The sequence below is a fragment of the Typha angustifolia genome, chromosome 11 (genome assembly GCF_048772165.1).
Source record: "Typha angustifolia cultivar Huaian chromosome 11, ASM4877216v1, whole genome shotgun sequence".
NCBI classification, from domain to species: domain Eukaryota; kingdom Viridiplantae; phylum Streptophyta; class Magnoliopsida; order Poales; family Typhaceae; genus Typha; species Typha angustifolia.
The window spans coordinates 3,613,020-3,626,539 of NC_133249.1; the positions used below are offsets into that span (position 1 = coordinate 3,613,020).

The window sequence follows — 13,520 nt, forward strand, 5'->3', positions numbered from 1 at the left end:
AATGACTGATAGCCAAGTGAGAGGATACAAGCATGGCATTTCCTGATGAATTATCCATTACAGTGATCTTCTTGACACAGACAATGTTTTGCCATTTATTAACTACAAAAAGAAGCATCTTATTCTGTAAGTACACCTTCAAGAGTGCCTGATTCTAAACCAGGATTACGGTTTCTGCTTGGATTTGAGCTCTGCCACTCTTTCCTCTGTACACTTCAGGGCATCTCCGTAGATGCTTATCAACTGAAATAAGAGAAAATGTAAAAAAAAATTAAGCAATTTCTCCAACTTGGCAAGTCACCAAGGAAAATGACAGAGAGAAGAAAAGAAACAAGAGGGGCAAGTCCCATCTTTTGCTGTTGGTAGAAATTGAGTTGACTAGTGAATGTGCATAAAATTACGGTCATCTTACTTCATCGATTTCATTTCGTGATATCACAAGGGGTGGCGACATCATTATGTTATCCCCAGCAACTCGAACCAGCATTCCACGCTTCTCACACTCAGATCCAAATATTGCACCTACCCCTGAGGCCATAAACATAAACTGTAAGTACTTGATCTGCTACTGCATTTTGCAATTGTTTATGTATTCAGAGCATCACATTCTTGTAAAGCAATCTAGAGTTGTGTAATGATTGCCGCTCATGGCAAATGTTGAACTTACCCCATTCAGAAGGGAATGGATCATTAGGAGATTTGTTGTCAGTAAACTCGGTCCCAAGAATTAACCCTTTCCCACGGATCTGCATGCATATATACATGAAGATGTCTTCAACTAAGAAGAATGAAACACCAATATCACAAAATACAGGCGATAAGCAAATAGTACCTCCCCAATAATGGGACTTTCTGAGAAGGCTTTGATGCCCTCCTGGAACCTTGGAGATACAGACTTGACATGTTCAGGAATATTTCTTTCCCTGAAAATCAAGATTAATTTAATCAAGATTCATGAAATATTAAACAAAATGGATGTGTTTAGGTCATTTCTATTTGCATCACATGATGTGTTAAACTTTCTTTGGTGATAATACATAACCAAGATGGTGATCACAAGCAGTGTAGTATAATTTACTTATAAATCTTAAGTGCCTCTAGTGCGACAGCACAAGATACTGGATGGCCTGAGTATGTAAATCCATGAGAGAATGAACCTGAAAATAAGGAATAATATAGTGTCAAAAGAGATATTCAAGAAGAAACAAAAGAGAGTTTGTCACCTGATTAAAAGCTTACCAAGTTTATTGCTCTGAGAGTGTATTACTTCCGATATTTCTGGGCTAACAAGAATTGCACCGATGGGCATATATGCAGATGAAAGAGCCTAAAATAATAAAGGGTAACATCAAAACTTCTCTGACAAATGCAAAATCAACCACATCACAGTACTCACTTTTGCTATGGAGACGAGATCTGGTTGAATGTGGTACTTGTCACATCCAAACATCGTCCCCAACCTTCCAAATGCAGTAATAACCTACATAGAACGCAAAAACAATGATACCGGTACCAAGAGATTATAAGAATTCTTTCTATTCTCCCACATAAGAACTCCGTACCTCATCTGCAATGAAAAGAATATCATACTTTTTTACGACAGCTTGAATCTGCAGAAAGATTAACAATACATAATAATATTCATGACAATCTGCGGAAATGAAAAATCACACAGAAACTACACTTTGGTGAAGAAAGAGAAGTTTTGTGATTAGAGATTTGGTGATGACATCAAATTTCTCAGCAGTACTAGCTCCTTGTTTGGTATCAGATATCTTAACTTATGAAGCATTATAAAACTGACTGGAATGAAATACATGTGTGCAGACGCTCATGAATTGTTGATATCTTAGTCTGCTCCAAGTATTTTCACCAATTGATAAAGAATTTACCATGACATACCCTAGCTAAGAAATTTTATGCCCAAAAAAAAAAAAAAAACCAACACTGTTGTCCACTTAAAAGCAAATATCACACATTTAATGAATGCTGATAGATCACATTTATGGAATAAAACAAAAAAGTTACATACAATAGGTAGATATGTTTCACACTGACCTTTTCAAAATAAGTCTCTGGAGGAGGGATAACTCCTCCAGCACCCATAACAGGTTCGGCAATGAAAGCAGCAATCTGGAAGCATACACTAAATCAACCACTAATAACAACTGGCATTCAAAGACAGGCATGATGAGAAAGAAAACATACTGTGTCAGGTCCCTCTTTCAAAATAAGATTCTCCAAATTATTTGCTAATCTGGTAGAAAATTCCTCTTCCGTCTCACCTGATAATTTTTTCCAGATTAGTTGCTGCAATAATAACAACCAGATCATCCTAAACTAGCAAGTAAATAAGTACCAGGAAGATGGAAACGCCAATAGTGGGGGCAATCTGTGTGCAATACAAATGGTGCAGGTAGATCAAACTTCTGGTGCAAAGCTGGAAGACTGTAGATGCAGCAGATTGTTGATAAATCAATGATTTTCAATGAAAAAAGAACAATTCTTGCACAATAGGCATCTTAATCGGAAAGTGGTAAAACTACTTCTGGACATAAAAAAAAAATATATCCTAACAAACATACAGATAATGTAGACCGACTTATCTTATACTTTTTGAAGAATATTACATTAATAATACAAAGAAAAGCACTGTTGCTTACCCAGATAGACTAGCTGATATTAATGTTGACCCGTGATACCTGCCAAAGAGCATCAGAAACTTAATATTAAAACCAAGAAGAGGCTGTTTGGATGCCCAACCTCCCAAATATGTATATCAGTACATCACTAAAAGAGAGACTTGCCAAAAAGAAGAGGAAGCTAGAGGAATGAAGTACTATAATCTAAAGGAAATTGTCCCCCACTATGGTTTGAGCATAACCCATGGGAAGGTGATTTCTGATGGATCTGAATTACAAGTGGTAACTCTCCACCAATCCCACTCTACCCACACCAGTGCCCCACCCATTTTATGAAATTAAAATAAGAACAGAGGAATCTTCTTCCTAAACTTTTAAAGTCCAATGTTAAATAGAACTTACAACAGATCAAAGTATTAACTTACGATTTTGATCGAGCTATAAATTTCTTCTTGTTCGGCCTCCCCAATGCATTGTTATAATACCATACTAGTTTTACCTGATGCAGTCAAAATGCCAACAAGAAAATATTACATTTCAGAAACAATTAATTTATATTCATTTGGTTGACCACTTAAAGAGTATGTCAATAGTCTTCTGTTTTTAAAGGAAGAATAAAATGTGAACTATAAAACAAGGCTGTCATCTAACTTCTCACTAATGGAATATCAGAAGGTGATTTTGTCTAGCCATCCTCTATGTTCAAACTACTTATGGAACATGCAAGTATTGCTCTAGTAATTTAAGAAAGTTGGAATAACAGCATTTAAAATTATTCACCTAAACTTCTAAAAGTAATGGAATGACAGAAGGTAATTCTGTCTAGCCATTATGTGTTCAGACTACATATGGAACATGCAAGTATTGTTCACCTTACTAGTCTAAGAAAGTTGAACAGCAGTTTACAATCATTCACTTAAATGCAACAAAAATTCAGCCCTTGATTATCATAAATCCCCATTCAGATGTTCACTGCAAAAAGACATCCATCCATTGAAATACTTCTGTAAGAAGGTTCAGATACTGCATCCTAAATAGATCCTTTCACGCATCCTAACTGAAATTCTATTCAATATATGTTCTTCCAATTAATTGAAGTGGCTTTCTTGATTCAGTGAACATTGTGTAACAATCTTCATTGAGAAGAGCATCTGCTAGAGTTATGATTCAGTTTCTCTCAAATTAATATCATGTCCCCAAGAGCTTCTGGTTATTTACTTTATGCTAAAAACTACACATCAGAAAGTATAACAAAGGATTTTTATTTAAACTAAACTTGCATGACAAAATCCTCAATTGTTCCAACTGACTATATAAGAAAATACAGACCTGGGAATCATTTGCTTCTGAACCGCTGTTCGTGAAGAACACTTTTCCCATTTTCCTTGCCGTGAAAATCTCAAGAATTTCCTTTGCAAGATCCTGGAAAACAGCAGTTTGAAAGTTCCAGTAACTCAAATTAAGTGTCTAATTTGCTCATTATGAAGGCAAAAGAAAAGGAATGGCAGCTTTTGAAGCCAATAAACAAGGTAGCTAGAGGAGTAGGACAAAACTTGATATAATTATATCAAAATCAATTTATAGGTGAGGAATTCCTTGAGGCATCGAACCCTGTGTTAAGCTATATATAAGGATCTTTTTTGTTATACAGAGGAAAGTACAGATAAGCAGTGTGCATATAGCAATATCAGAACTTTCAGGAAAGAAAAAATTATTGACAATCATAAATAATTTATATGTGCAATTACTTGAAGCAATAGCTATAGCAAGTACTTGAAACAATAGCAGTGTGCATATAGTGAATAACTTATATGTACCAAAGAGGGCTTTGTTGTACGATTCCAGAAGGAGTGGTAAAATGGCAATTTATTTAATTGTTCAGTTGCAGCTCTGACAAGCCGCGGCTCATTTCCTCCTGAAAATATTGAAAATGACGTGCATAAGAAACAAGTGAATGAAATAGATACTATACGCAAATAAATATACTTTAACTATTATGATAATGACCACAAATGTCTATTATTGTGAAAAAAATGTATGTCCATACAACAGTGATGAATGATATCTAGTATTTATCAGCATCATGTCACCAACTGCTTGTCAACATGCACATAATGATTTTGAGTCATCGTTTTCCTTTTATATATTACCAGCAAGAAATCAGACTATATGGTAGATTGTTGATATGCACACTACCAACTGTTTAATATGTGGCGCTCAAGGATTAGGAACAGGAGATAAACATTGTATGATTGTAGTTTAAACTGGGTAAAAGAAGAGCACAAATAAGGTAATGGGACTCTTCTAAATTCTACTGAAACTAGTGGTCTTGGATCTCTACAACTAACTGGATAAAGTGATTCTCTTTGATGCTAGAACCCATAGGTTCAAAAAGTTTAGTGGCAAAAAGTTGAAAGAATAATTATAGATGAAAAACTTGTGATTACAAATTCATATAACTAAAAAGTAACAGAAAAAATGTTTAAGCATGGTTAGCCGAATCGGGATCGGCCAAACCCAATCCCAATTCAGGCCCGATCCAAACTCTCTCTTTCTCTCCTTCACTCTTTTTTCTCACTCTCTCTTTCTCTTTCACTCTTTATTTCTTTTTTTCTCTCTTTATCATATAGTTATTGTTTCTCTTATGGAGAGATCTAACTCCGATGAACTCTGACAACGCAAATCTAACTCCGACAAACTCTGACGAAATCTAGTATATAACTTTTTAATTTAATTTCTTTATTTCTCTCTTACCTTTTTCATTTCTTCCGCTCTTTTTTTTTTCTATTTTCTTCTTCTAACTGCACCAATATTTTTATTTCTTTTGTTTAGTTTTCTTTCACTCATTCTCTCTCTAATCTCTTCTTTTTTCAGTTTTCATTGCACCATAATTTTTTTTTCTTTATTTCTTATCTTTTTGTCATTTTTTCTAAATTTTTAGAATTTTTCTTGTATTTTTAAATAATATCTAGAATCTACATAATTAAGAAAAACGTTTTATCCGATCCAGGCAACCAATAGGCTGATACAACCGATATATATCATTTTTTTAAGAGACCGATCCCAATTTTTCAAACCTTAAATTTAAGTGATCCTAATTTTTCAAATCTTGGGATTTAAGTGCTTACAGAAGCATATCAAAGAAAAGAAATTCAATAGCATTAAGTAACTAAGAAGTACAAAAGAAAGAGAAAATTGTTTGCAGAAAAAGAAGGAAACTCAATCATCCAAAAGTTTAAGGTACCTAAAGCTGTGCACCACAGTCCAGCCAAAGCATCTAGATATTTCTTCCCATTGATGTCATAAACATAAGAACCCTGCATGCTTTATACTATTATTTTAGATAACAATAGCCAGAAGTAGGTCAGCATAATGTTGATACACAATGTGAAACAATCAAACATGGTTCAATTAAATGACTAGTAAAATAGTGTATAACTATATGAGGTCAGAATTAGATATGCCAAACTTTGAATGATGATCCACAAAGCCCACCCACATATTTGGTGTTGGCTCAAAGATTTATGGATATAATCATACTGCCTGAACTATTATCCATATGCAAATAAAAGTGAAAATCAGAAAGAGTGAATATTAGACAGATGACATAACTTCTTAGTACCTCTGATTTTTCAATGATCAAGGGATGCAAATCATTGCTCTGCCATCCAGCAGTGAAAGGAGCCAACATATCATGTCCCTTAAACCTAAATATAATTATAAAACGATACCATGAAACAATTTCAGTATTCTAAGAGAGGATGCATTACTAGAATAGCTGACATTAAAAATAAGCAGCCTATAACAGCCACAACCCATAGACATGAAATGCCGATAGCAGACTATAGTTAAGTTAAAATTGAAGTTATAAAACTGTCTAACATATTATAATCTTCATACCCTTTTTCTTCCGGTGGCTCAGAGGACAGAGATGCCTCCGAACTCACATGTCTCACAGATGAAGTAGCACACTGAGGTGCATGTCTCTGCAAGCAACCGGCACTGGCAAGATACCTTATAGCATTGGTGGCCTGTTAAAGAAAATAAATAAAGAGAATAAAAAAGAACAGGAGATCAAGCAAATTGCAAAGGGACCCATAGCCAAGGAGCAACTTTTACTATAGCTTAAATTCAACTATGAACAGACCAGAACTCAAAACTCTATGAAAACAGTACAAATTATTTCTAAGCACACAACTTATTTCAAAGAAACAGAACAGAGCAAGATTTTCACATGAATAGAAGCATAGAATTTTCAAAGACAAAGACCATTACGCACATCTGTGCATGATTAAATGCTCGCATGGAGTCCCTTATTTAATCTAGGTGCGAAAGAGATTGCAATTTAATTTTAAATAAGCAACTCAAATAGACAAGGGCAGAGAAGCAATACAAAAAACCTCACTATCAACTTGTTAATGATGAACTACCTATAAGAAACAGTCTAACAAACATGATTAAAAATCGCCAGTCATAAGGATTTTGAAATCAAATTTAACAACTTTTACTTACCCATATGCATGACATCATACCCACTTGCATCTACTCATTCTCACCGACTAAAACATGTCCAAATAAAAAGCAACCTAAAAATCTTTCACGAAATCCTTGACTTTCAATTCCGATAAACAAGAATTCCTGCCAGGTGAGCCATTCGAAAAATCACTCACTTATCTCGGATCTAACACAAGACCGAGGAATTAAAAAATCTAGAATCCGTCGAGCGACACCAGGAGCAGTCCGAAGCAAATTTATATCGTGACATCGATTGACAACAACAGAGACTCCGCTACAGACTTGTACTAAGAACAGATATCGGATTGAAACCTTTGTGCGCGCGTTGGATCGAATAAGGCCGTAAGAGAGCATCTTTAAACCTTCTTTCGCTACCTGCCTTCCTACGAGAAAGAAAGAGACGATGGACGGGAGGAATCCGAAAGGAATCGAGCAGGTTTCAAGCTGTTGGTGTGCGAATGCGATAGAACTGGGGGGCTGGGGGGGGGGGGGTATAATAATGATATGACGAGGTGGCTAATTACTATAATGCCCTTCCAAGTGTTTGTCTTCCCGTTGGTTTGTTGCTCACGACCGGTGACTCGGTGAGAGTAAGCAAACTCTCACTCATTTTTCCGAGAATTTAAGAGTTTTTGACCAAACTAGCCCTAATCCAATTTATTTTTACCGAAATAGACCGTTACACAAACTTATTAAGAAATGGAATCTAATTTACTGTAGCGCTAATATAAACGATAAATAAATCAATATTTTATCTCTAAGTAAAAATGCTAATTAGTTTAGCATTTTATCTTGTCCTAAAATACTAATTAGATCAACATTTTATGTATATAAATTTTTCTAATTTAATCTTTCAGTAGTTAAAAAAAATTACCTCACGATAAAAACGCTGAGCTGATTAGCGTTTTCAAAAATAATAATTAATTCAGTATTTTTACTAGAACTATAATAAATTAAATCTTGTTTGGTAAATAAATTTAAAGTTAGAAAAATGGGTCTATTTTGGTCGAAATCTCGTAATTGAAGGAAGATTGATCGATGGATTGATTCTCTTTAATTTTTTTATTCTTTAAAAAGTTCATTTCTATTTTTTTTAAGTTTTCTTTGCACAATAAAGTTACGGGCACCTCAGAATTATTATTTATTTTCATGCAATTTCGAAATGCTATTTCTATTAGTTATCCATTAAATAAATAGTGACATATGAGTATCACATGATTAATTTTAATCTTTTTTATGGCCCATTTTACTTTTATTTTAGTTGAAAGAGAGCAAGATTAGTGATAAATTAATAGTAAGGAATTTCTTATAGCTTGATAACTTTTTCTCACTAGAATTAAATTACAGAATTTAGGTGCTTTAATGGGATATCCAGTGAGGTATTATTGGGGACAATGACAAGTCACAGGGTACTTATGGTCACTAGAAGGTGACCATACCAAATGGGGACCTAAAAAACATGATGCTGACTCTGCTATGCAACAATCCAAATGGATTAAATTATTATAAACTTCTGTTTTAGTTTGTTTTGTCTGCAGAGGATCTGCTAATCATGAGATATTAGTGACAAGTATTAGTGTGCATGTGAGCATGTCTGCAATAATGATCAAAAGATAGCAACTTGTTGGAGGTATAATACTAAAAGAACAGTCCCCAAGAAGAACACAACACCAAATGAGAAAAGTAGGTATTATATTAAGAGCACTAAATTTATTTGACAAATTAAGGGAGTATTTGGTGTTGATACATGAACCTTAAGCAAGATCCAAGTCATTTGTGACAATTAAAAATTGCAGTTGTTTATGTTTATATTCATAAAATGCATTATCTGAAATCAAGATGACTCTGGAAGACAAGTTGAATTCATTAAAAAAGAAGAAGAAAGAATTAGTAAAGCCATCCTCAAAGAGGAAAACAAAGCACAAGTGGAGTTAATTAAGCAGCATTGAATATATATCATTGACAGCATGAGATACTATATAAATTTAAATTCTAGAGCATGATTAGAGTCATCTTTTCCAAATACACATGCAAACAAATGGACCCACAAATTACTACTGAAGTAAGTAAGTTTACAAAGTCCCAAAACCATACAGGTTTCATAAATAAACAATCAAGTCCACTAGCACCAATATTGAGGCATCAGAAGATCACAGAATTGAAGGACTTAATTGGTATATTCTCTTCACTGCTTCCTTTCTTGCTTGTTATCTGTAAACATATATAAAACAATCAACAGGTGATCAAGGGATTAGGTTACAAGATAGGAAGAACCAAAGCAGAAAAGTGGTCAGTTTCTTTTTAGATTTTCCCCTATCACAACCTACATTTTAGCACTTTAATGAAGAAAGAAAAAACTTCTTTTCATCTACATGAGTAAAAATCTATGTTAATTTGTCAACTTTCTTTCAAAAAAAAAGGGGGAAATTCTCACTTAATTATTGAGGATGACGGTGATTTTATTCTTTCATACTCTAGCTAACAGGAATGCTTTTAGTTCACTATAAACAACTTCAGATCTAATCTTACCACAGCTGAAGGCCATGGCCTTCAAAGTTGGCCTCCTGCAGATTAGGCTGCACCGGCTGCAGGCGGAATGCATGCAACTGCGGCGATAGCTGCAGTGCGGTCATCGACGGCTCATCGGAGTAGAACTGCTGGAAATGATCCAGCATCGCCATGTCCGCAACCTTCGGCTCCACCATCACCTGCTGCTGTTGCTCCGCTGCCGGCTCATGCGCCGAGATCTACAACATGCATGCATGCATGCATATGCACACTTAAGAATATTAACTCTAGAAATTTTCACGATCAGAACTTTAGTAATGACGGTTTGAGTTCTTGTTCACTTACAATGCGGTAGAGGTAGCTGTTTTGATCTTCTAAGATGTGCTCCTGTTATGTGACATGCAAGTGAGAGAGAGAGAAAGAGAGAGGTTTTTATGTGTATGTGTGTGTGTGTGTGTATATATTTATATGTACTACTAATGTAGTGAGAAAAATATGAAGCATATAGATATACCTTGCGACGTAAGTTGTCCATTTGCTGGTTCATTAATTGTTGCTGTTATCACGATGACAATGGAGAGGAGATATTAGAATACAACGATATCTAATTATTAAGGAACATATATGATGCATGCATGACTTGATATACTAGCATTAATGCAAGTTTACATAGCAAATTTCTATTCTTTTATTTGATCTCTAGCGATGATCGTTTTATCTTCCTTAGTTGAAACTATGACTCCGTAACAGTATTCCACCGGCTTAAATAGCTTTAGAACAGAATTAATTGACCATAAATGATTGGGAGATTTAAAGAAGAAAAAAACACCCATGCATCCAGTACCCTTGACAAAATTGTCTATCTGTGAGGTATTGTGATCATTATGCATATATAATTAGTTTAAGTAATCCATATAGTAACTCATGATGTTGCTGAGGTAATAAAAGCCGATATGATAAGAGTGTATGATGTTTAATCAATTAATTTGTACAGTTAATTATATTAATATAAGACTCGTGCCAGTCTAATTAGTTGTTACCTTCCTTGCTCGAACCTTGTTGACGGCGAACTCGAGCTGCTGTTCGAGATGATTGAGATCATTCAAGGTGAGGGAGGTCAAGTCCTCTCCCATGTACTGCCTAAGGCTGGCTTCCAGGTTATCACTCTCGTTCTTCATCCTCGTTATCTCGCAAAAGAATTGCTACCAGAAGACTAATTAATTAAGCAATTAACATGCATGTGTTAATGGTGAGAAAGAGGAACAACTACTATTATACGTACGTACCTGCTGGTTATCTACTTCTTCGAAACGAGTGTTGGTGACTCTGTGATACCTATCAATGAGATGTTGCATGCTGCAATACACAACAATTAGATACTAATATTTGTGTTGATTATAAAAGTAATTAGTTAAGCTTGTAGAATCACATAATTTAAAAATAATAGATGGAAAACTTGGAGCTTATAAAGAATATTAGAAATCCATGCATGGGAAAAGCTAGCTAGCACTGATGGAGTTAAGTCTAGCTAGGTTTTGAAGTCAAACTTGAGGAACATGCATGCGTGCATGCCTAGCTTGCCATGCTTGTAGTAGTTGGTAGCATTCATTTGCAAAGACTGATCAGGAAACCAAACGAACCTGCCATGAAGCATGAAATATGTAGTACAAATATCACACAGTAGTCTCTCTCTAGATCGATACGAGTAGTGCATTGAGGAAATATTAGATTGTCATGAGACGTCAAGAGTGCTATGTTGTCCTATCGATAATTATTAAGTCCAGTGAGAAAAGAAAAATCATAAAACTAGCAAAGTGATACGAGATCATAGAGTGAGAGACATTAATGATCAAACTTCTAAAAGCTTAAAGGAGAAGAAGAAACACAAAGTTGCTTCCAAACCTGAGAGGTGCACTGCAATACTCGAACATTTTTCCACTGCTCGAGAAGATCACCACGCCGACCTGCGCATCGCATAGTATAGCTAGCTCGTTAGCCTTCTTGAGGAGCCCTCCCCTCCTCTTCGAGAAGGTGACCTGGCGATTCGTTGGGTTCTCGATCCGCTTGATCTCGATCTTTCCACGGCCCATAGATGCAAACTCAGCTGCTGCCAATGAATGCCTTTCTTCTTCTCTTGATCTATGTGAGAAGGGGAAGTATATCGTTTGCGACAACTAGAATTCCCTAGTTAAGAGGTAAAAACTGCCAACCATTAGAGTTGAATAATGGAGAAGAGAGCACTAGTACCATGGAGCTCTGAGAACTGCCATCATGAGTAGCAAAAGAAATCATTTAAAGGAGATAAAAAGTAGTCTCTTTTCTTTCTGGCCTTGATTTGTAATCAAGTGATAGAAGAAGGGGAAGAGCTAGCAAAGACAGAGAGAGAGAGGAGTGTTGAGCCCAGTACAAATTGTGGCTTGGTTTCTTGAAGAGATAGCTAGCAGAGAGAGAGAGAGAGAGAGAGAGAGAGAGAGAGAGAGAGAGAGAGAGAGAGAGAATAAGATACAGGCCTCTATATTTTATGATGTGTTAGCCTACTAAATGAGGAGTACTTCTTGAATTGCTCATCTTTTCCAAGAGTTTTGCAAAAATGCCTCTGAATAGGACCCTAAAACATCTCCAGTATCATGCATGCATTGATAATACAGCATATTATTAATTGGTCTTCTTTTACTCTTCTATATTCCTAATTTGCTTTCATGCTTGCTAAACAATTACATGCACATCTGGACATGTTGCAGAGAGAGAGAGAGAGAGAGAGCTCACAGACTAAATAGGTACATGGATGGAATATTACAGATGGCATTTCATTCCTTTTTTCTTGATTATTTATAGATGATTGAGAGGTGTACCTTGCATCACACATAGACATTACATATACATATATAAGCATATACACATACCTAGAGAGAGAGAAAGAGAGATTAGAAGATGATCTAATCACCATTGCTATTCCAGAACATTTCTTAAGAACCAAGGAGAAGCCTTTGTTTTTTGCTTCTAAAAGATACAATAGTCATGATAGTTACACCTCCCCCCATGACCTATCTGCATGTCCTCTGAATGGGCCGGGGCATGGAAAAAGAACACTGCTGTGGACTGCTAACCACCCCTTCCCCAGTGTGGCCCCATGCATGCATTTTTCCTTGTTCTTACCACTATAGGAAATGCTAAGAGACCTAGGAACTAAGGCTGTCCAACTAATGGAAAGAGTTGGGATTGGCCAAAAACTGGCTCTAGAAGCCATTGAGAGGCAGACAGAGAGCTTATAAAGCCTTGATATATAAAGACCATCACCACATGGGATGGTAGTGGTCTAGTAGGTTGGGTTATTGAACACTGTTTGCTTCTATGGGCAGGAAAGATAGAATGCATGCCAGAGATCAATTCCACACATAGGACCCCACCAATCCACTTCAATATCGTTCACTCTTACTGCATGAAATACAAATCCTCATGACCGACCGCTGTAGCTCAGTGGTTGTTTGGTTTTACCGTGAAGTCATAAGGTTAAACTTTATCTGTGTATGTAGAGAATAGACAGAAGTCATAAGTTTTAAATGTTTTTCTGTGAATGTTTGGGATTGATATTTAATATTCTTCTTATCACAGTGCTATTAAGGTTTGCTTCTTTGTCTAGCATACGATTGATTAGCTTAGGAGTTTATGATTTATATAGATAAGATACTCCTAGCTTAGTCCATAAATTTTTTGACAAAATAGAAAAGAAAACCAGTCCTAGGCTTACATGACGTTGAAGAAAAAACTATCTAAAAAAACCATCTAACACCTTTGATGTCATGTCTGATAGTCCAGATAGAGAGAGGGAGAGAGTTGAAAAGATGATGCCAGCCA

General features: G+C 35.7%; 2 protein-coding genes across 3 annotated transcripts; both read right to left on the reverse strand.

Moving 5' to 3' along the window:
• Nucleotides 1-6: 6 nt before the first annotated feature.
• Nucleotides 7-7,625, reverse strand: LOC140770228 (gamma-aminobutyrate transaminase 1, mitochondrial). Its single transcript, XM_073111299.1, has 19 exons — nt 7,470-7,625; nt 6,543-6,673; nt 6,265-6,349; nt 5,887-5,959; nt 4,460-4,557; nt 3,972-4,064; nt 3,068-3,141; nt 2,664-2,702; nt 2,360-2,448; nt 2,209-2,285; nt 2,059-2,133; nt 1,563-1,610; nt 1,397-1,480; nt 1,240-1,327; nt 1,079-1,157; nt 833-923; nt 668-746; nt 413-528; nt 7-243 (listed from the first exon to the last, which is right to left on the reverse strand). The coding sequence occupies exons 1-19, from the start codon at nt 7,509-7,511 to the stop codon at nt 166-168; spliced, it is 1,539 nt and encodes a 512-aa protein (XP_072967400.1). The 5' UTR covers nt 7,512-7,625; the 3' UTR covers nt 7-165.
• Nucleotides 7,626-9,190: 1,565 nt separating this feature from the next.
• LOC140770229 (MADS-box transcription factor 29-like) lies at nt 9,191-12,087 on the reverse strand. Of its 2 annotated transcripts, XM_073111300.1 has the most exons (8): nt 11,568-12,087; nt 11,213-11,305; nt 10,952-11,021; nt 10,706-10,867; nt 10,180-10,221; nt 10,011-10,052; nt 9,687-9,904; nt 9,191-9,368 (listed from the first exon to the last, which is right to left on the reverse strand). In XM_073111300.1, coding segments are annotated over exons 1-8 (816 nt in total). In that variant the 5' UTR covers nt 11,756-12,087; the 3' UTR covers nt 9,191-9,367. The 2 variants fall into 2 exon arrangements, with proteins under 2 accessions (XP_072967401.1, XP_072967402.1); XM_073111301.1 differs by lacking the exon at nt 11,213-11,305.
• Nucleotides 12,088-13,520: the final 1,433 nt, after the last annotated feature.

Coding starts and splice junctions, on each gene's coding strand:
- LOC140770228 (XM_073111299.1), bottom strand. CDS start 7,511: ATGCTCTCTTACGGCCTTATTCGATCCAACGCGCGCACAAAG. Junction 6,350..6,542: donor GAGCCACCGGAAGAAAAAGG/GTATGAAGATTA, acceptor AATTATATTTAG/GTTTAAGGGACATGATATGT. Junction 5,960..6,264: donor TGATCATTGAAAAATCAGAG/GTACTAAGAAGT, acceptor TAAAGCATGCAG/GGTTCTTATGTTTATGACAT.
- LOC140770229 (XM_073111300.1), bottom strand. CDS start 11,755: ATGGGCCGTGGAAAGATCGAGATCAAGCGGATCGAGAACCCAACGAAT. Junction 11,022..11,212: donor CACGCATGCATGTTCCTCAA/GTTTGACTTCAA, acceptor TGTGTATTGCAG/CATGCAACATCTCATTGATA. Junction 10,222..10,705: donor ACAAGGTTCGAGCAAGGAAG/GTAACAACTAAT, acceptor TCGTGATAACAG/CAACAATTAATGAACCAGCA.